This window comes from Macrosteles quadrilineatus, unplaced genomic scaffold, assembly GCF_028750875.1.
Source record: "Macrosteles quadrilineatus isolate MER2022 unplaced genomic scaffold, UCM_ALF_1.0 Scaffold_4__1_contigs__length_99947679, whole genome shotgun sequence".
Lineage (NCBI taxonomy): Eukaryota > Metazoa > Arthropoda > Insecta > Hemiptera > Cicadellidae > Macrosteles > Macrosteles quadrilineatus.
The window spans coordinates 42,949,589-42,964,297 of NW_026542597.1; the positions used below are offsets into that span (position 1 = coordinate 42,949,589).

A 14,709-nucleotide genomic window follows, 5' to 3' on the forward strand; every position below is an offset into this window, starting at 1 on the left:
GATTCTACCCTATGTGTTCTATATTCACAAAAAACATTATATAAAGACACAAAAATAAAATGTGTAAATAAATGTGTAGTGCATTAGGACTACACAAAAATAAATACTCTCAACGTTTATGTTTAGAGATTTTCAAACCCTGACTTTAAACAAACTTTGCCATTAGTTAGGGAGTTTAACTCATATTTTGGCTTAAATTTTTGTTATTCTGTGTTAAAAGTGTAAATTTATATATTTTGCAGACTCGTAACAGAGTGGTCAGTCGACTGTTAGGCCTAAGGCCTCCCAACTTGGCCTACAACAGCAGCCGGTCTCCTGCTGACCTTCTCAGGGCCTCAGGCTTAACTCAGAAATGGGTGAATCACGAGATAACAAACTTTGAGTACCTCATGCAGGTGTGTATACAGTATATGAGATATTGTAACCGGTACTAAAAAAAAATAAAAAGATCCTAAGTTGTATGAAACATTAGCATTTATTTACATTGGTTTTAAGTCCATAAGTTTGTTGGTTGTGCCACGTTTTGCAAGTTATAGAGCATGTATAAATACTGACAGCTTATTTTTACTCCCTAGGGGATAAAAACGCTTTTTACTCCCCAGAGAGTAAAAATCCTACTTTAGACCCTCAATTAAAACCGGCTCTTTTTGCTGCAGTATGACAAAAAATAAATTTATTGGTACCATTACTAAATTTTACAAGCTCAAGAAAATTCAAAAATTATAGTTGAAGCTTTGCAACACCTTTCTTTGTCTTCTATACTGTCAGGTTTGAATACCAAATATCGTTTCTAGCTGAACACAATCGCAGGCCGCACCTACAACGACCTGTCCCAATATCCAGTGTTCCCTTGGATCATTGCTGACTACACCTCTGAAGAACTTGATCTCAACAATCCTGACACATTCAGAGATCTCTCGAAACCTATCGGGGTGGTCAACCCCCGCAACGAGGCTGATGTCAAGATGAAATACGACTCATTTGAGGATCCATCTGGTAAATTTAAATCCATTTATTCCCTTGTTAAATAGTTCAAGAGAATGACAAGCTTGGTTGAGTTGCCAACTTTCTCCTAATCCACTGGTCCCTCTTAGTTTAGTATACATTGTACATATTTCAGAAAAAAAGAAAAGAAAAAACAATATGATTAATCAGTCAGCTAAGCTTCCATCAAAAATTTGCAATTATAGTGATTTTGTTTGGTTTAGGTTTACACCCAAAACAAAACAAAACTTAACTGAGTAACTTCAATCATACAACACGCCTCACTAGACTGGTTTGCCATTTACCCTAAACTCATCCAAAAATATCCTTGTTTTACCAAACAGCTGATTGGTTATTCCATTCTCAGTCACATATACGGGAATCCTCTAGGCACTGATCTTATAAGCAAATCAAGACAAAATCGCAACACACAATTTTTCATTTAACATGGAGTACTTTGAATTCCAGGTACTATAGCCAAGTTCCACTATGGCACACACTACTCTAACTCCGCTGGAGTGCTTCACTATCTGGTTAGAGTGGAGCCCTTCGCCTCACTCCACATAGAGTTGCAGAGCGGACGCTTTGACGTAGCCGACCGCCAGTTTCATTCCATTCCTCAGACGTGGAAGCTACTCATGGACAATCCCAACGATGTCAAGGAACTAATCCCAGAATTCTTCTATTTTCCTGAATTCCTGAAAAATTTAAACCAGTGAGTGCACATTCATGTTTTAGACTTAAAGCAGACTTATATGATTGTATAAAATATTTATTCTTATGATTTAATGCAGATAAAATAACATCTGTTGATGCAAGGTTTTACCATAGACTGTTTTACTGGGCTTACTAGTTTTATTTCATAGCTAGAAAATAAATTGATAAAGCCTTTTCTTACTTCTCTGAATCCATAGATGATGAACAGAAAATATATTTTGAGAACGGTTTATCCTTGTATAAAACTGATCAGGCCAGCAGGTTGCATATGACACGGAGTCCAAGAGTAATTTGTGCCTCTCATTTCCTTACATTGAGTATTCTTACAGGTCTTTATAACATGAAACCAATAAGATTATACAGGCTGTAGAAAATTTTCAGAGGGTAGCTTTATGTGTACTTTTCTGCTACCGACATCATTCTTTTTACAGATTTGACCTCGGACTGCTGCAAGGCACAAAAGATCGGGTCAATGATGTGGATCTGCCTAAGTGGGCTTCAAGCGCAGAAGATTTCATCTATAAACATCGAAAAGCCTTGGTAACAAATTCATTTAATTTTGAGAATCAACGCACTATCACCAATAATATTTTTACAACTTCAACTACTCCTTTGTACATTTATTTGGAGCATATTGGTAGATGAATTTTGTGTGTAAATTTGGATAATGCAAGGGTAAAAATATATGTGTATTACTGTATTTAAAATTATTTTAATAAAAAAAAATTATATTATCAAAATTACTTATTGCCAATACATAGGTTTTGGTAACTAGTAAGTAAGATTCCACGGTCAAAGTAGACTGTAGGTAGGATATTGATCTACACTACATAAACTGGCTGATCTAAAGAATTCTTGTAGTACAAAAATGCCGCCTCCCTCTGTTCCTTGCGGCCCTCCGTGATTGGGGCGCCAGTATGTTGTTTACTTATAATAGGAAAATGTCTAGAACCGGCCCTGTCTGTAATCATCATATTTTATTTGATCAGCGCCATAACCGAGTGTCTTTGTGTTGTAGGAATCAGAACATGTGTCTGCTCACCTACATGAGTGGATAGACCTGATATTTGGCTGCAAGCAGAAGGGTCCAAAGGCTGTCGAAGCCCTTAATGTCTTTTACTACTGCAGGTAAAATCACAACTAGAATCCTATTCCTCTTGGTTTTGAAATATATTTTGGCTTCGGTCTTAGTTTATTTACGGTGAGTATCTGGAGACTACACTACACTCTCCCAGCTTACCAGATAGTTGTCTTCATTTTTGTCTATTTATCAGACTAATAAAAAAAAAATTTCAAGAAATATTTCAAATGAATAACAAATTAGAATTTTTAGAGGCAAAGTTTAACAGGCACATTTAATAGGCCACTACTGCTCACCTTCACATCTTAAGATCAAATGTTCAATTCCATTGAGATGCCGTCCAGGCTTCCATTTAATAATACTATCTAACGAGACCCGAGACTAGAGTTTGGACTGTTCCCTTACAAAAAACGTAAAAATATTGTTTTTTTGCTACAAATGCAAAGGTACACTATTTATGACTTGCACACTAGGCCAGAGGCTACTCATTATTTACGTTTAATATCTGGTACATTACAATTGAAAAATCTTAATAAATTTGTGGAGAATACTGGTTATAAAACTTCTAACGTATTTATGTTTGTGTATTGTTTTGAAAAGCTTTTAGCTAGCTTAACTGAAAAAATTGAGTCCAGAGAATCCTTATAGACAAGAAAATATCACCAAAGTACACACTGATATTTCTTCAGAGAGTAGATTGAAGATGGGACTGTATATTTAGATAAAAAATGTGAGAATAACAAATGTGTAAAAAAGTGTTTTCCACCATAGCTATGAGGGTGCTGTGGACCTAGACGCTATCACCAACCCTGTGGAGCGGGAGGCTGTGGAAGGGATGATCAACAACTTCGGACAGACACCGAGTCAGCTGCTAAAGGAGCCACACCCTCAGAGACTCAGCAGTTCTGAAGCACTTGCCAAGATGCTGAAGAGTGAACGTAAACCTGACATCACCATGTTCCTCAACAAACTGACCCCCATCACTGTTGAGGTGAGAAATGAATCATTTTTTTTAACAGAGGGTCAGGTTTATGGTAGACCACAGGATTGCATCGCAGCTGAATCAGCTTATTGTGCACCCTCATTCACAGGTCCTCATTTTCCGTCAAACCACAGGTTCTTAGTGACCCATGAGATCCTTTTGACTATGGTTACCTGTTCTTCCCTTTAATCTCCCGTCAATAAGCCAAAGGCTGGGCACATAAATTTAACGTGGAAGGCTGACTCCTCCTCATCACAACATTTTCTAGAAAAGAGGCTTTCAACTTGAATTCCCATCTTGTATGGATGTCTGCGGAATACCCAGTGGCCGCTGATGAAGCCAACAACTTTCCGCAGGGTCTTCCTATTCAGCCCAAGGGCATCTGCCACTATCGGACCGGTAGGTGTCTGCAGCATTCTCTTTGACTGTATGTTGCCCTCTGTTCTTTCTCAGCTCCTTCAATGTTCTTGGTGAACAGCTCTGCGTGCTGTGTTGTAAGCAATACCACACGTTGGCTCTGGATCCATGAGCGGGCTTTCAGCACCTTGCCCACTTGTCAGCTCCCTCATTGCCAGCAATACCTTTGTGCCCTGGAACCCAACTAAGGATAACATTCTTGTTTTCTTCCAGAGCTTTCATGGCCTGATGACAGTCCCATACTGCCTGAGAAATGGATTGATAGTCAATGTATGTTTGATGTGAACAAATGTAGAAATATGCAAATTATGGGTTGGTTTCATTTTCTTATGCCAAAAATCTGTCTATCAATAGCCTATGTTCTTAAAATGAATTTTTGGTTGACTTTTTGCTTTGGGTTGAAGTTTTTTTGAACATGTTCTAACACAATTTTTAATATCTTTAAATTGTTTATTAAACTCATTACTGTACCATTTTATTATTTGTTTCTGTAGGTGTCCAATGACAAAGACCCCGTAGTGTTTGTCAGTGGCCCCCGCTCCCCGCCACGAGGGTTCCTACAGACAGCACTGCCAGACTGTCTGGTGACTGTCACCCGTGGAGGAGTGGTGGGGGTTCACTCGTGGCTACCTTACGATAGGTATAATAATCGAGGCTTCACCTTCGACACCGACCCAACCATGGCACATCCAAAGTGAGTACAGTTGCAAGATAATTGCTATTTAGTCCAGTGCAATTAGGTTATGACCCGGACAAAATTGATAACAGGCTGAAAATTGGTGGAAATGTTCAAAACAATGTCCTGAGTGGCCCACACTAAGTCCCAAGAAATCCCAGTTGGGGAACGGCCGCCATTTTGAAAAAACTGCCCGTCATCTTGGAAATTTAGATTTCTTGCTGTATCTTTTGAAGTAATTGTCCGAAAGACCTTATTTATGTCTCAAATTAAACGTTTTGGGCTCATGTATGAGGGTAATATAAAATTAAAGAGTTTATTATGTTCTAAGCATAATTTTATTTATAGTAACCTAAAAAATATCTATAATAATTATATAGATACGGTTATGTCCCTCCTTTTATACGAATTGTGGATATTTATAGGCACGCAAGGTGGATGCGATGCTCCCTAGTGTGGATTAACGTCCGCACTAGTGAGTACTATGACTATCCGCAGTACTATCCTGATAATTAGACCAATTTGTTAATTACAAGGAAAAAATGTGGTTCGGATTCCACTATTAACTGTAGGTCCCTTAGTTGCCATTAGCTGTATGGGCTATTAATTAACAGCTGTGTCTAAGGAACATGTCGGCCTTAGTCACTAACAAGACTACAAGATCACGCCACTCATCCTACACTTATCTAGCATAATAGTCCATACTATCTTACAATAATTAAGCAAAAAAGTAAGATATATATTAAAGCAAAAATTCAAGTTAATAACTAGAGAAACCTAAATATAGTTTTTAACTATGCCTAAAAATAACTAGAAAGGAAACTTACATCGATTGATAGGTGAGGACGTCAAGGCATGTCAACCAGCTTTTTGAGCAAGGGAACCTAGAAACATGAAAAAATTTGCATTTTTCATTTCCTACTTGGAAACAATATAGCATCAGTCTATTTCAGGAGCAAACTTATATTGTTGTTGTTCAATGATTTTTCCAGGAGTTTTATCTTAGTTAATTTGTATTATAAAACAACTACTGATCCGTTTGAACAGCGTGTATACTATATTACTATTTAGAATAATTTCCAAGAATGAGTCATATTTTATGCTAGTCAAACCAAACATCAAACTTTATCTCTTGCACAGTTGTGTAGTTAACTGTATGTTACCGTTACCGATGAAGTACCATCTTAATTGATATCATTCTGATATTACTGTAAAGTGTTTTAATAATCACTGTGAATGGCAGGACTCGTCGTAGTGTATCCGACTCATTCCATCCTAGCATCAGTCCAAACAGTCAGCTGTTCTGCGTGTCCCATGATGGTAAGATGCTGATAACTGCTGGACATTGGGACTGCAGTGTCAGGGTGTACAGTCTCACCAAGAACAAGACTTTGGTCTCCGTCATCAGGCACTTTGGTGAGTAGTGGCGCTTGGAAATGTGTTGAGAACATACAACCTTGCCAAAAACAAGAAGTTGGTCGAATAAGAAGCCATTTTGAATAATTGATATAATTTATTGTGAGAAATTACCTGAAAAATGATCATTTTGATGATGTAAATTCTCCTACCCTCAAGAACAAGAGGTTAATCTCCATTACCAAACACTTCCAGCACTTGGGAAATGCACAGATAATCTGGTTGGTTGGGGTGGTTGTGGTGTTTGGATGTTAGGAGTTGATTGGTTTAACATTAAACCCCCTAATTCCTTGAATAGAAGGTCAAAAGTTGAAATTCATTTCACGGCATGCCCCAAAGAGACCTAGACTGAACCATAGGTGCAAAAGCTTAATAATTCTTATTACTTAAATGTGTTAGCATTATGGCAACAGATTTTATTGAACTCAATGTTGGTCTCCTATAGTCATAGGGCCATTCTGGAGCTCAAGTGAATGCTCAAGGATTTTACACTGTTGTGGAAACATACAGTTCACCAATAATGAGTCTCTTTAAAGTGTACAATTTACTGTTTTCTCCATTTATTTCATAAAATGTACAACATCTTTCACTATTCACAGATTTGGTAACATGTGTGGCTCTGGACCAGTGCAGCTGGTACCTAGCCAGTGGCTCTCAGGACTGCACTGTGGTGGTATGGGACATCAGCCATCTTAGCTCTGCACCTCTGCGACCAGTTCAAACACTCTACGGACACGACCAGCCAGTCACCACCGTCGCCATCGCCACCGAGCTCGATTTGGTTGCTTCTGGGTCGAAGGTAAGACTTGATCAGGAAAACCCCCAATATTTTTGTTAGGTATGGAATGTTTCCGAAAACCCACATAATTTTGCAATGTAACCCCATTACATCATTACACATTGTACATTTTTTTATTTTGTAAATGAACTGTCTGAACAATAGATATTTTTAATCTTTGTTCATTTTTGTTGTTGTTGATAATTTGAGTAGAAAAGCCAGGCTTGAATTAGGAGGGTGGTTGAACTGTGCAAAATCAACAAGAACAAAACAATATCTTTTGTCAGCTGACAACATTTAATAGTCTAGTAATATGTACATTATATTTTAGTTTATTTGATACTAGCTGGCCCAACAGATGTTGTCCTGTCCTAATGTGGTTTTATGTCAAATGCTCATTCATTTTCAAGATGAGCTCGTTCCCTGCGCTCACTCACCTTCAGGTTTAGCTCGTTCGCTACGCTCACTCACCTTTTAGTTGGATTATTGTATCACACAATCTAATGAAAACATTTTCCTCCAATGCTAATGTGAAGGAATTTTTTTAATGTTTAAAATCAAATTACCAAATAATGGTTGGATGGATTATAAATTTCTTTACATAAGAACCTTCCCCTGGCAATAAGAAAGACAACAAAATAAGAATCATCCAATTCTGTGCACTCGTTCATGAGTTATGGAATACCATAAAAAAAAGAGATTCATTTTTATTTATACAGATAGTTAAATGTCGCCAATTTTCTGCTGTAGCAGAAATGTTGCATTATGTCTTTACATTTCACATAAATAATCCCTGGGAAAACTTGGTAAAGTTACAATGCCTGATTTTAGTTTGGCAGGTGGCAGCTACTGCAGAGTGCAGACACTATATTAAAATACTCTCTTTCATCGTTAACTCTTCATTTTCGTTGTTATTGGTGGAAACAAAATCGTTACTACACTAGTATATAAGTCAAACTCACACCATTGAATGTCTCTGTGGCTAGGATGGCACAGTGAACATCCACAGTATCCACGAAGGCCAGTACCTCCGTACATTGTATCCAGCTGGTTGTGACCTGGGAGTTTCCACGGAGATCACCTACCTCGCTATCTCTGCCCAAGGTCATGTCGCTTTTGCTGCTAACTCTACGGTAAATATATGTACAACTTTTGAGTAAAAATGTCTCATGGTACTTGATAAGATTCCAGTGGTTTCAGCATTTTGATTCCTCATTTCTTTAACTTAAAATCAAAATGTTTAAAGGGAATAATGTTTTGACTTTTGAGATAACGGTTTGAATATAGGTTGAACCAATTAAGATGAATCAATACAGTATCTTAATTCCTTTGGAAAGCTGATTCTTTATCAGTCATCAGTTATTCTAAGTCAGAGTTTATATTTCCCTCAGATCCTTTATCATCTACGTAACCCCTCCCTAAGTAGTAAATACCTCCCTCATATCCCCACCATTCCGTTGTAAGCTAGTGTTTCCTCATAAAATACAGTTGCCGTGAAATTACTCGCAGTGCTTAAGAGTCGGCAGGAGTCAATAGTTTTTTGCATTATTTTTGACCGTCAGATGCCAGGCTAAACAGTGGTTGTCCTAGCACCGATCAGCAAAAACATGACTTCACGTTGAAGCATATTAATCATGCACCGTAAGCTTAATTATCAAGCAGGAAATATTATGTGATTCTTAAATATATTTTCCGTGTTAATTGCTTTTCTGATTTTTAAAACTTTTGTTTTAGGGGTTGAAAAAATCACAGTTTTAGTTAATATATTTATGTAGTTTGACAAAATAATAACAATTAGAATCAAAAAGTAGATAGCAAATCACATCTGCGGTTTCAATTGCTTTATTTAAAATTAGATATTTTGCAACTTTTTAACTTAATAAACAATGCCGTAAAATGCTTCAACCATTAACATTGCCGTTATGGACAGAAAATCCAAGATGACCGGCGGCCCTGCCAACTCTCAAGACTTTGTCTTACCATTAGTGAAGTATAGAAATATCTCATTACCCTATCAATATTTATAGTTTGCTCTGAGCTAAGCCATCCCTACTTTTGTTCCAGACAAACCACTCAGTCCACGTGTTCTCGGTGAACGGAGAGTCGGTTGGCTCCAAGTACGTGGCTGGGAGAGTCACTGGTCTTGCCACTGCAGGGGATTGTCTGGTGGTGGTGGACGATGCTGGCGACCTCACCATGAGTAGACTGCTCGGGTATGATAGCCTTCTAACTGGACAAACATGATTGTGACTTTTTAAATAAAGGGATATCAGCTTGCTTACCTTAGAACAAGTAGGCAGGCCATAGTTCACACAAAAAAAAAATTAATATTTCGTTCCCAGAATGACGTTAAGTGCAAACAAGAGAGGGCTAACAATGACACTATTTATTGGTATTTTCAAAAATATATATTTTCATGTTAAAGGATATTTTAAGTACATAAGTTATTTTACTGGTAAGGCCTATACTAGTAAGTTTTGATGTCTTCTGTGTGTACTATTTCCTACCTAGACTTTTTCTAAGGTAAGCTTACTACTGTACCTAAAGATCACAATCCTAGAGCCTCTCCTAATCAAAAAGCTTAGTAAAGATCTTTGCTTCTTTGCCAATGCACAAAATTACCTCTATTGGAGTGGGAGATCTACACTGCTCTATTGTTCACTTTGCAGCAAACGCAGAGTGTTTATTTAAACATGTAAAAACATGTTCGGCTATGGTTAATATAAAAATATTAAAATATTACAAGGTTTTAGAATAACAATTACTAACAATATCAAAAGACAATTTATGTGATTGGCCATTGAAAATCGTTTAAAATATTAGTGAAAAGTATAAATTTAAAAGAAAAATTGGTAAAGTATTAAAAGTTAAAAGAGTTTAGTTTAAAAAGTTATCAGACAGGATTTCCTTAGGGGTTTTCGATTTTAACTATCCAGGATTTTCTTTTTGTAAAAGAACCACTCCAAATATTCATGGTGTGTGTGTGAGTTACTGTATATAGTAGAATTATTCATTTTATATATTATTTAGGTACAGAGTCAGCCTTAGGCAAGAGTGAATGGTGCAGTGGCACACGTCCCAGCATCTCGGGTTTTTTGTTGGTACAAAATACAAAAATGTTTAAAAGTCAGAATTTTACATAAATTATAAAAAAATAAAATAATATTCATTGAGATTTTTTGTCATTATTGTTCAGATTCTACTTTTTTGTTAAGTGGTCCCAAATGCATGTATGGATCGATACACAGTTCAAATGTCACCATTTTTTATAACAAGTAATTTCCGGATGTTTTTCTCCAGGCTGTATCCAGTGTTTGACATCCCCCTCCACATCCCCATCCAGGATGTAGTGGTCACTCCGGGAAACTCTCATCTCCTTGTCTCCCTCCAGGATGGCAACATTGTCGTCATCTTCGTCCCCAACTCGTAACATCGCAATAGCTACATTCCACTCCTAGTAGTGTTCATAGTGATAAGAATGTTTAAAATTATGCATTGTTAAGATATGATTGATTTTATAATATTTACTCAAATAGTAAGAATTATAGATATAGGTTTTATTTTTGAAGAATGAATATTGTTGTCTATTCCAATAAGAGTTTTTAATAGTATATATGTAGATGTTGTGAAACATTGATAGAATGATAGAATGTACCACGAATACTTGCTGTGGATCATAAACATTAACATATTATGTTATTGGCCAGAAAGTAAACATTATTTTATTATTTAACAATCCTTAAATGTAACTGTCTAAACCTACCTGATGTTATTGGTATAGGATTTGAGCGAGTTAAAAATAGTTGTTTATGTCTATGATCCATACCAGTTTCTGTTCTAATATTCGTGGAATAATACATATTTTATTTGAGACTAAATGTTGTTGTCTTAATAGTTTTACTTAGTTGAGTTGTGTGTATATGACTGTTGTGAAAGCTCTTTGTTTTATAAGATGGTTGTCTGCATTAGTGAATTTGACACTTGCTTTCAATTCATGTTAGTCGATGAGTAGTTGAAATTTATCACGTTGTAACCATTATTATTGTTAAGTGAAGCAAATTTTAGGTTTTTGTTTTTATTAGTTATTTTCTTTGATTATTCCCAGAATTTACAAACTATATTATTCTCTGGAATGTCAACTTTATTTTATAACACAAATCTGTGTTATTGAGTTTCTTCTTACCCAATAACATTTTAATCTAGCATTTCAACATTTTAAACTGATGATGTGTTCCTTTAAAATGTTAAGTTTTTTATTCAGTTTTTGGAAAATAGTTTTAGGGATGGGCTTGGAGGGACACACTTATTGATAGACAAAAACACTTAAAATTAATAAAAAATTTGTATGATGGAAAAGCTTGTTTGATTTATATTTTAGAATATTGAAACAAATAAAAGTCTAATCAATAAATGTTTGTGATGCATTTTTAAATTACATACATGTATAATGTTAATTTATGCGGTTATTGTTTTGAGAAAATAGGGTAGACAGTTCAAACCAAAACATTTTTTTCATTTTTTTTATTAAACGTACTGCATCAACCTTTTTTGTCACTCATCGGTTATTATCCGGTTTATATACCTACGGTTATGTACCTATATAATGATCTCCAGTTATCTCCTACCAATGTACTCGGTTGAAAAGGTTTTACACTTCACCATTTAAACCGTACAGTAATGTTGTTTTGTGAAAAGGTAAGTTACACCTAATAAAGATAGCTTAGAAACAAATTAGAATGTTATAGCTTTTGAGACCATCAACAAAATATTAGTACCAACGAGCTTTTACATGGATTTTAGTATTTCAATTGAGCACTTATTATATGTGCACGTTGTTTAAAATTGTCTAATCATATTGCAATATTTCAAAACATTGTATATTAACATGGGTTTAGCTAAGTTAGATTGTTCATGATAACCTTACATTGAATACCAAGATATCTGTATATTATGTATATAAACAAACCTGTAGTGCTCAATGATCAGTCAATCCTTAGTGTATAGTCTTCCACATATCTACACAACTTATTTACAGGCATATCTCTTGATTACAAGCTTTTCTTAGGCCATATTCTTTAACGTTAGAAGAGGCCATTGATAAATAGACTACAATGGTCCACATAAGAACGTTTCAAGTTGCCACCTTTTTTGTAAAAGCAGCCCATGTTCATGATCAACAAAATTAATTAACTACAGCTTATAAAGGAATTTTTATTGCTTTCATGGTAAGTGATAGTGCTAAGTATGGTGAAAGTTTATCTAAAATAGTTTGTCATTTTGTCCATTAAATTTTATTGGAAGCGTAACTGAGGCTCCACTTCAGTGTAATTCTCCCACTACTCGTTTGGGGTTAGATAAAATACCAACAACTTAAAGTAGGCCTATGTCTATATAAAAGAAATCTAGTATGCTTTGTCTTCTTTACTATATGATTGTCAAAACCTTTTAGAAGGTAGATTCATGGTTAACTTAATTTTCATGTTTTTATAATGAGTCAAATTTTCTTCTGTTTAAGGCTCTACCTAAAAATCTTTCTTTTCTCAAAAGCCCTTTTTTAATTTCTTAACGTGACAATTTGTGTATTTAAACAATGTTACCGTTCCAAAGTCAATTAGTAATACTTCACAATTCGTTAAACTGCAATAAAATGTATTGTAATTTGTTAAATGTAATTAACTCTAGAAGATTGGTTGTTTGAATGATACTGTACAGTATTGTCAATTTATTGATGTACTTAACGAGATATACTATCTAGTGTTAAGGTATTTTATTCTTATTTTGTTATTATAAATTAATATTATTTTTTATCAATCCTTATTTTATTCAGGGTAAGACTGATTGAAACCTTGGTTATATTTAAGAATTCATCATGGATTGTAAAATTGTTCACATGTTTTGAACAGGGCACATTTTGTGTTTGGCACATAAGAGTGTTGAGTTGAGGCAATGTCTATGCTTCACCACTGCGGCTATATTGTCAAACAACTTGTCTATAGGCAATATGCAACCACAACCAACGCTGCAATTCCCAACATTGAAAATAGCTTTGTGGTACAAATGTCCAATCTGTTTCTAAAGATGTGCTTTTCTTTTTAGTTTTTGTAACATTTAATTAAATACATCCAGACATATGTCCAGTATTGTGTAAAGCAAATAAATTAGAAAACATTGATTCCCTCAAATGTTGTTTCATTGCTTTTTAGAACTTTGTAGTTTTTACTTAGCCTTTTTGTTATTTAGTTTGTTATTTGTTTACAATAAATCAAGATACCCTATATGTTAGCAATAACAATCATACATGCATTCATGAAATAATTGTTGAATAATAAATAGTATGTTTTAACTAACCTGATATCGTTCTAAAATGTTGTTCCTTTTTCTCTATTTAGTTTGAAAAGTGCCAGCAAGCCGCTTTCAAAATACACCCACTGACTTGTGTTTTTAAAGCTTATTATTATGATATTGTTTTGTTTTGGATCTGATGTCTCTGATGTAGAGTAGACAAAACAAAATTTAAGTAAGGAAATGGGTTCATAGGAATCTTGATGGGTGGAGCACGTCTATGTCCAGTAACGTCAACCGTGGATTTTGTACATGGAATCTCCCATGATAAAATCTTCCATGGTATGGTTTCACCCCAACAAAAATATATACCAATAAATGTTTTTAATTTGCTTTTTTTAAGTACTTAGCATTTATGAAAACCAGATCCCTGGTTTATTTTTTACTGGTATTGATGATGATACCTTATTATATTAATTATTACAGTTTGGTTACAAAAAATGTATTCAAATAATGAATTAAAACTTTATATTTTTCGTTTTCTGTATTTTTAAGGATTGCAGCACATCTCTAAATTGAGAGAAGGAAAGAATAGAGAATTTTACAACATTTATTTTTCTCTGACACAATAAAAATCTATTTTGTAAAAAAAAACTATTATATCTTAATTAGCTAAATTGCAGAAGACTCCATATTTTTAAGCTCAGTTGGATTCACACATTTCAACGCTTTGTGTTCACAATTGTGAGCTCAAGAAAATCCTGGAGAAAGTTTGATGATGACGCATGGAAAGTAAGAGTGTTTCTCAGATGGAACGTAATGTGTATTATTCAATGTGTGTATATACAGGGTGGAAACGAAGTCCCAGGACGGTTAAATATTTCAAAAAGTAATAAAGATAGAGCTTTAAAAAACTTGGTACATATAGTTACTGGGCATTAACATCATTTTAATACATGATTCAGTGATACACTACCTCTTCAGGGGGACGGCCCACTAGGAGTCAGAAGAAAATTTTAAATGTAAGCATCGGTTGATTTGCACATTAAATTGAAGCTCTTTATTAGTAGAATACAATGTCCCAAATTTGAACTTAAACGGACAACCGAGTCAAAAATGGCAGCCGTTCAAATATTTCTTGATCTTTAATCTTTGAACAGCTGCCATGTTATATTCAGTTGTTCTTTTGAGCTCAAATGTGTGGCATTATATTCTTCTTATAAAGACATTTAATTTTATGTGCATATCAACCTATGCTTACATTTAAGATTTTCATTCTAAAAAAAAAATATCTTTTTATAAAAACTTTTCTGATGTAGATATTGTTTTAACATGTTTTTGAGACAGAAGAAATAAAAACTATGATGGACATAAAC

General features: G+C 34.9%; 1 protein-coding gene across 1 annotated transcript in view; it reads left to right on the plus strand.

The window, feature by feature from the left end:
• The window catches only part of LOC128991335 (neurobeachin-like protein 1), a 423,043-nt gene extending 411,896 nt beyond the window's left edge, over positions 1-11,147 (plus strand). The window contains exons 6-17 of the mRNA XM_054414140.1: positions 243-395; positions 795-996; positions 1,453-1,699; positions 2,133-2,241; positions 2,720-2,829; positions 3,554-3,773; positions 4,676-4,875; positions 6,101-6,273; positions 6,873-7,072; positions 8,038-8,184; positions 9,116-9,264; positions 10,352-11,147. Coding sequence (XP_054270115.1) covers positions 243-395; positions 795-996; positions 1,453-1,699; positions 2,133-2,241; positions 2,720-2,829; positions 3,554-3,773; positions 4,676-4,875; positions 6,101-6,273; positions 6,873-7,072; positions 8,038-8,184; positions 9,116-9,264; positions 10,352-10,481 — 2,040 coding nt within the window. The 3' untranslated portion in view covers positions 10,482-11,147. The remainder of the gene's footprint in view (positions 1-242; positions 396-794; positions 997-1,452; positions 1,700-2,132; positions 2,242-2,719; positions 2,830-3,553; positions 3,774-4,675; positions 4,876-6,100; positions 6,274-6,872; positions 7,073-8,037; positions 8,185-9,115; positions 9,265-10,351) is intronic.
• The last annotated feature ends 3,562 nt before the right edge of the window (positions 11,148-14,709 follow it).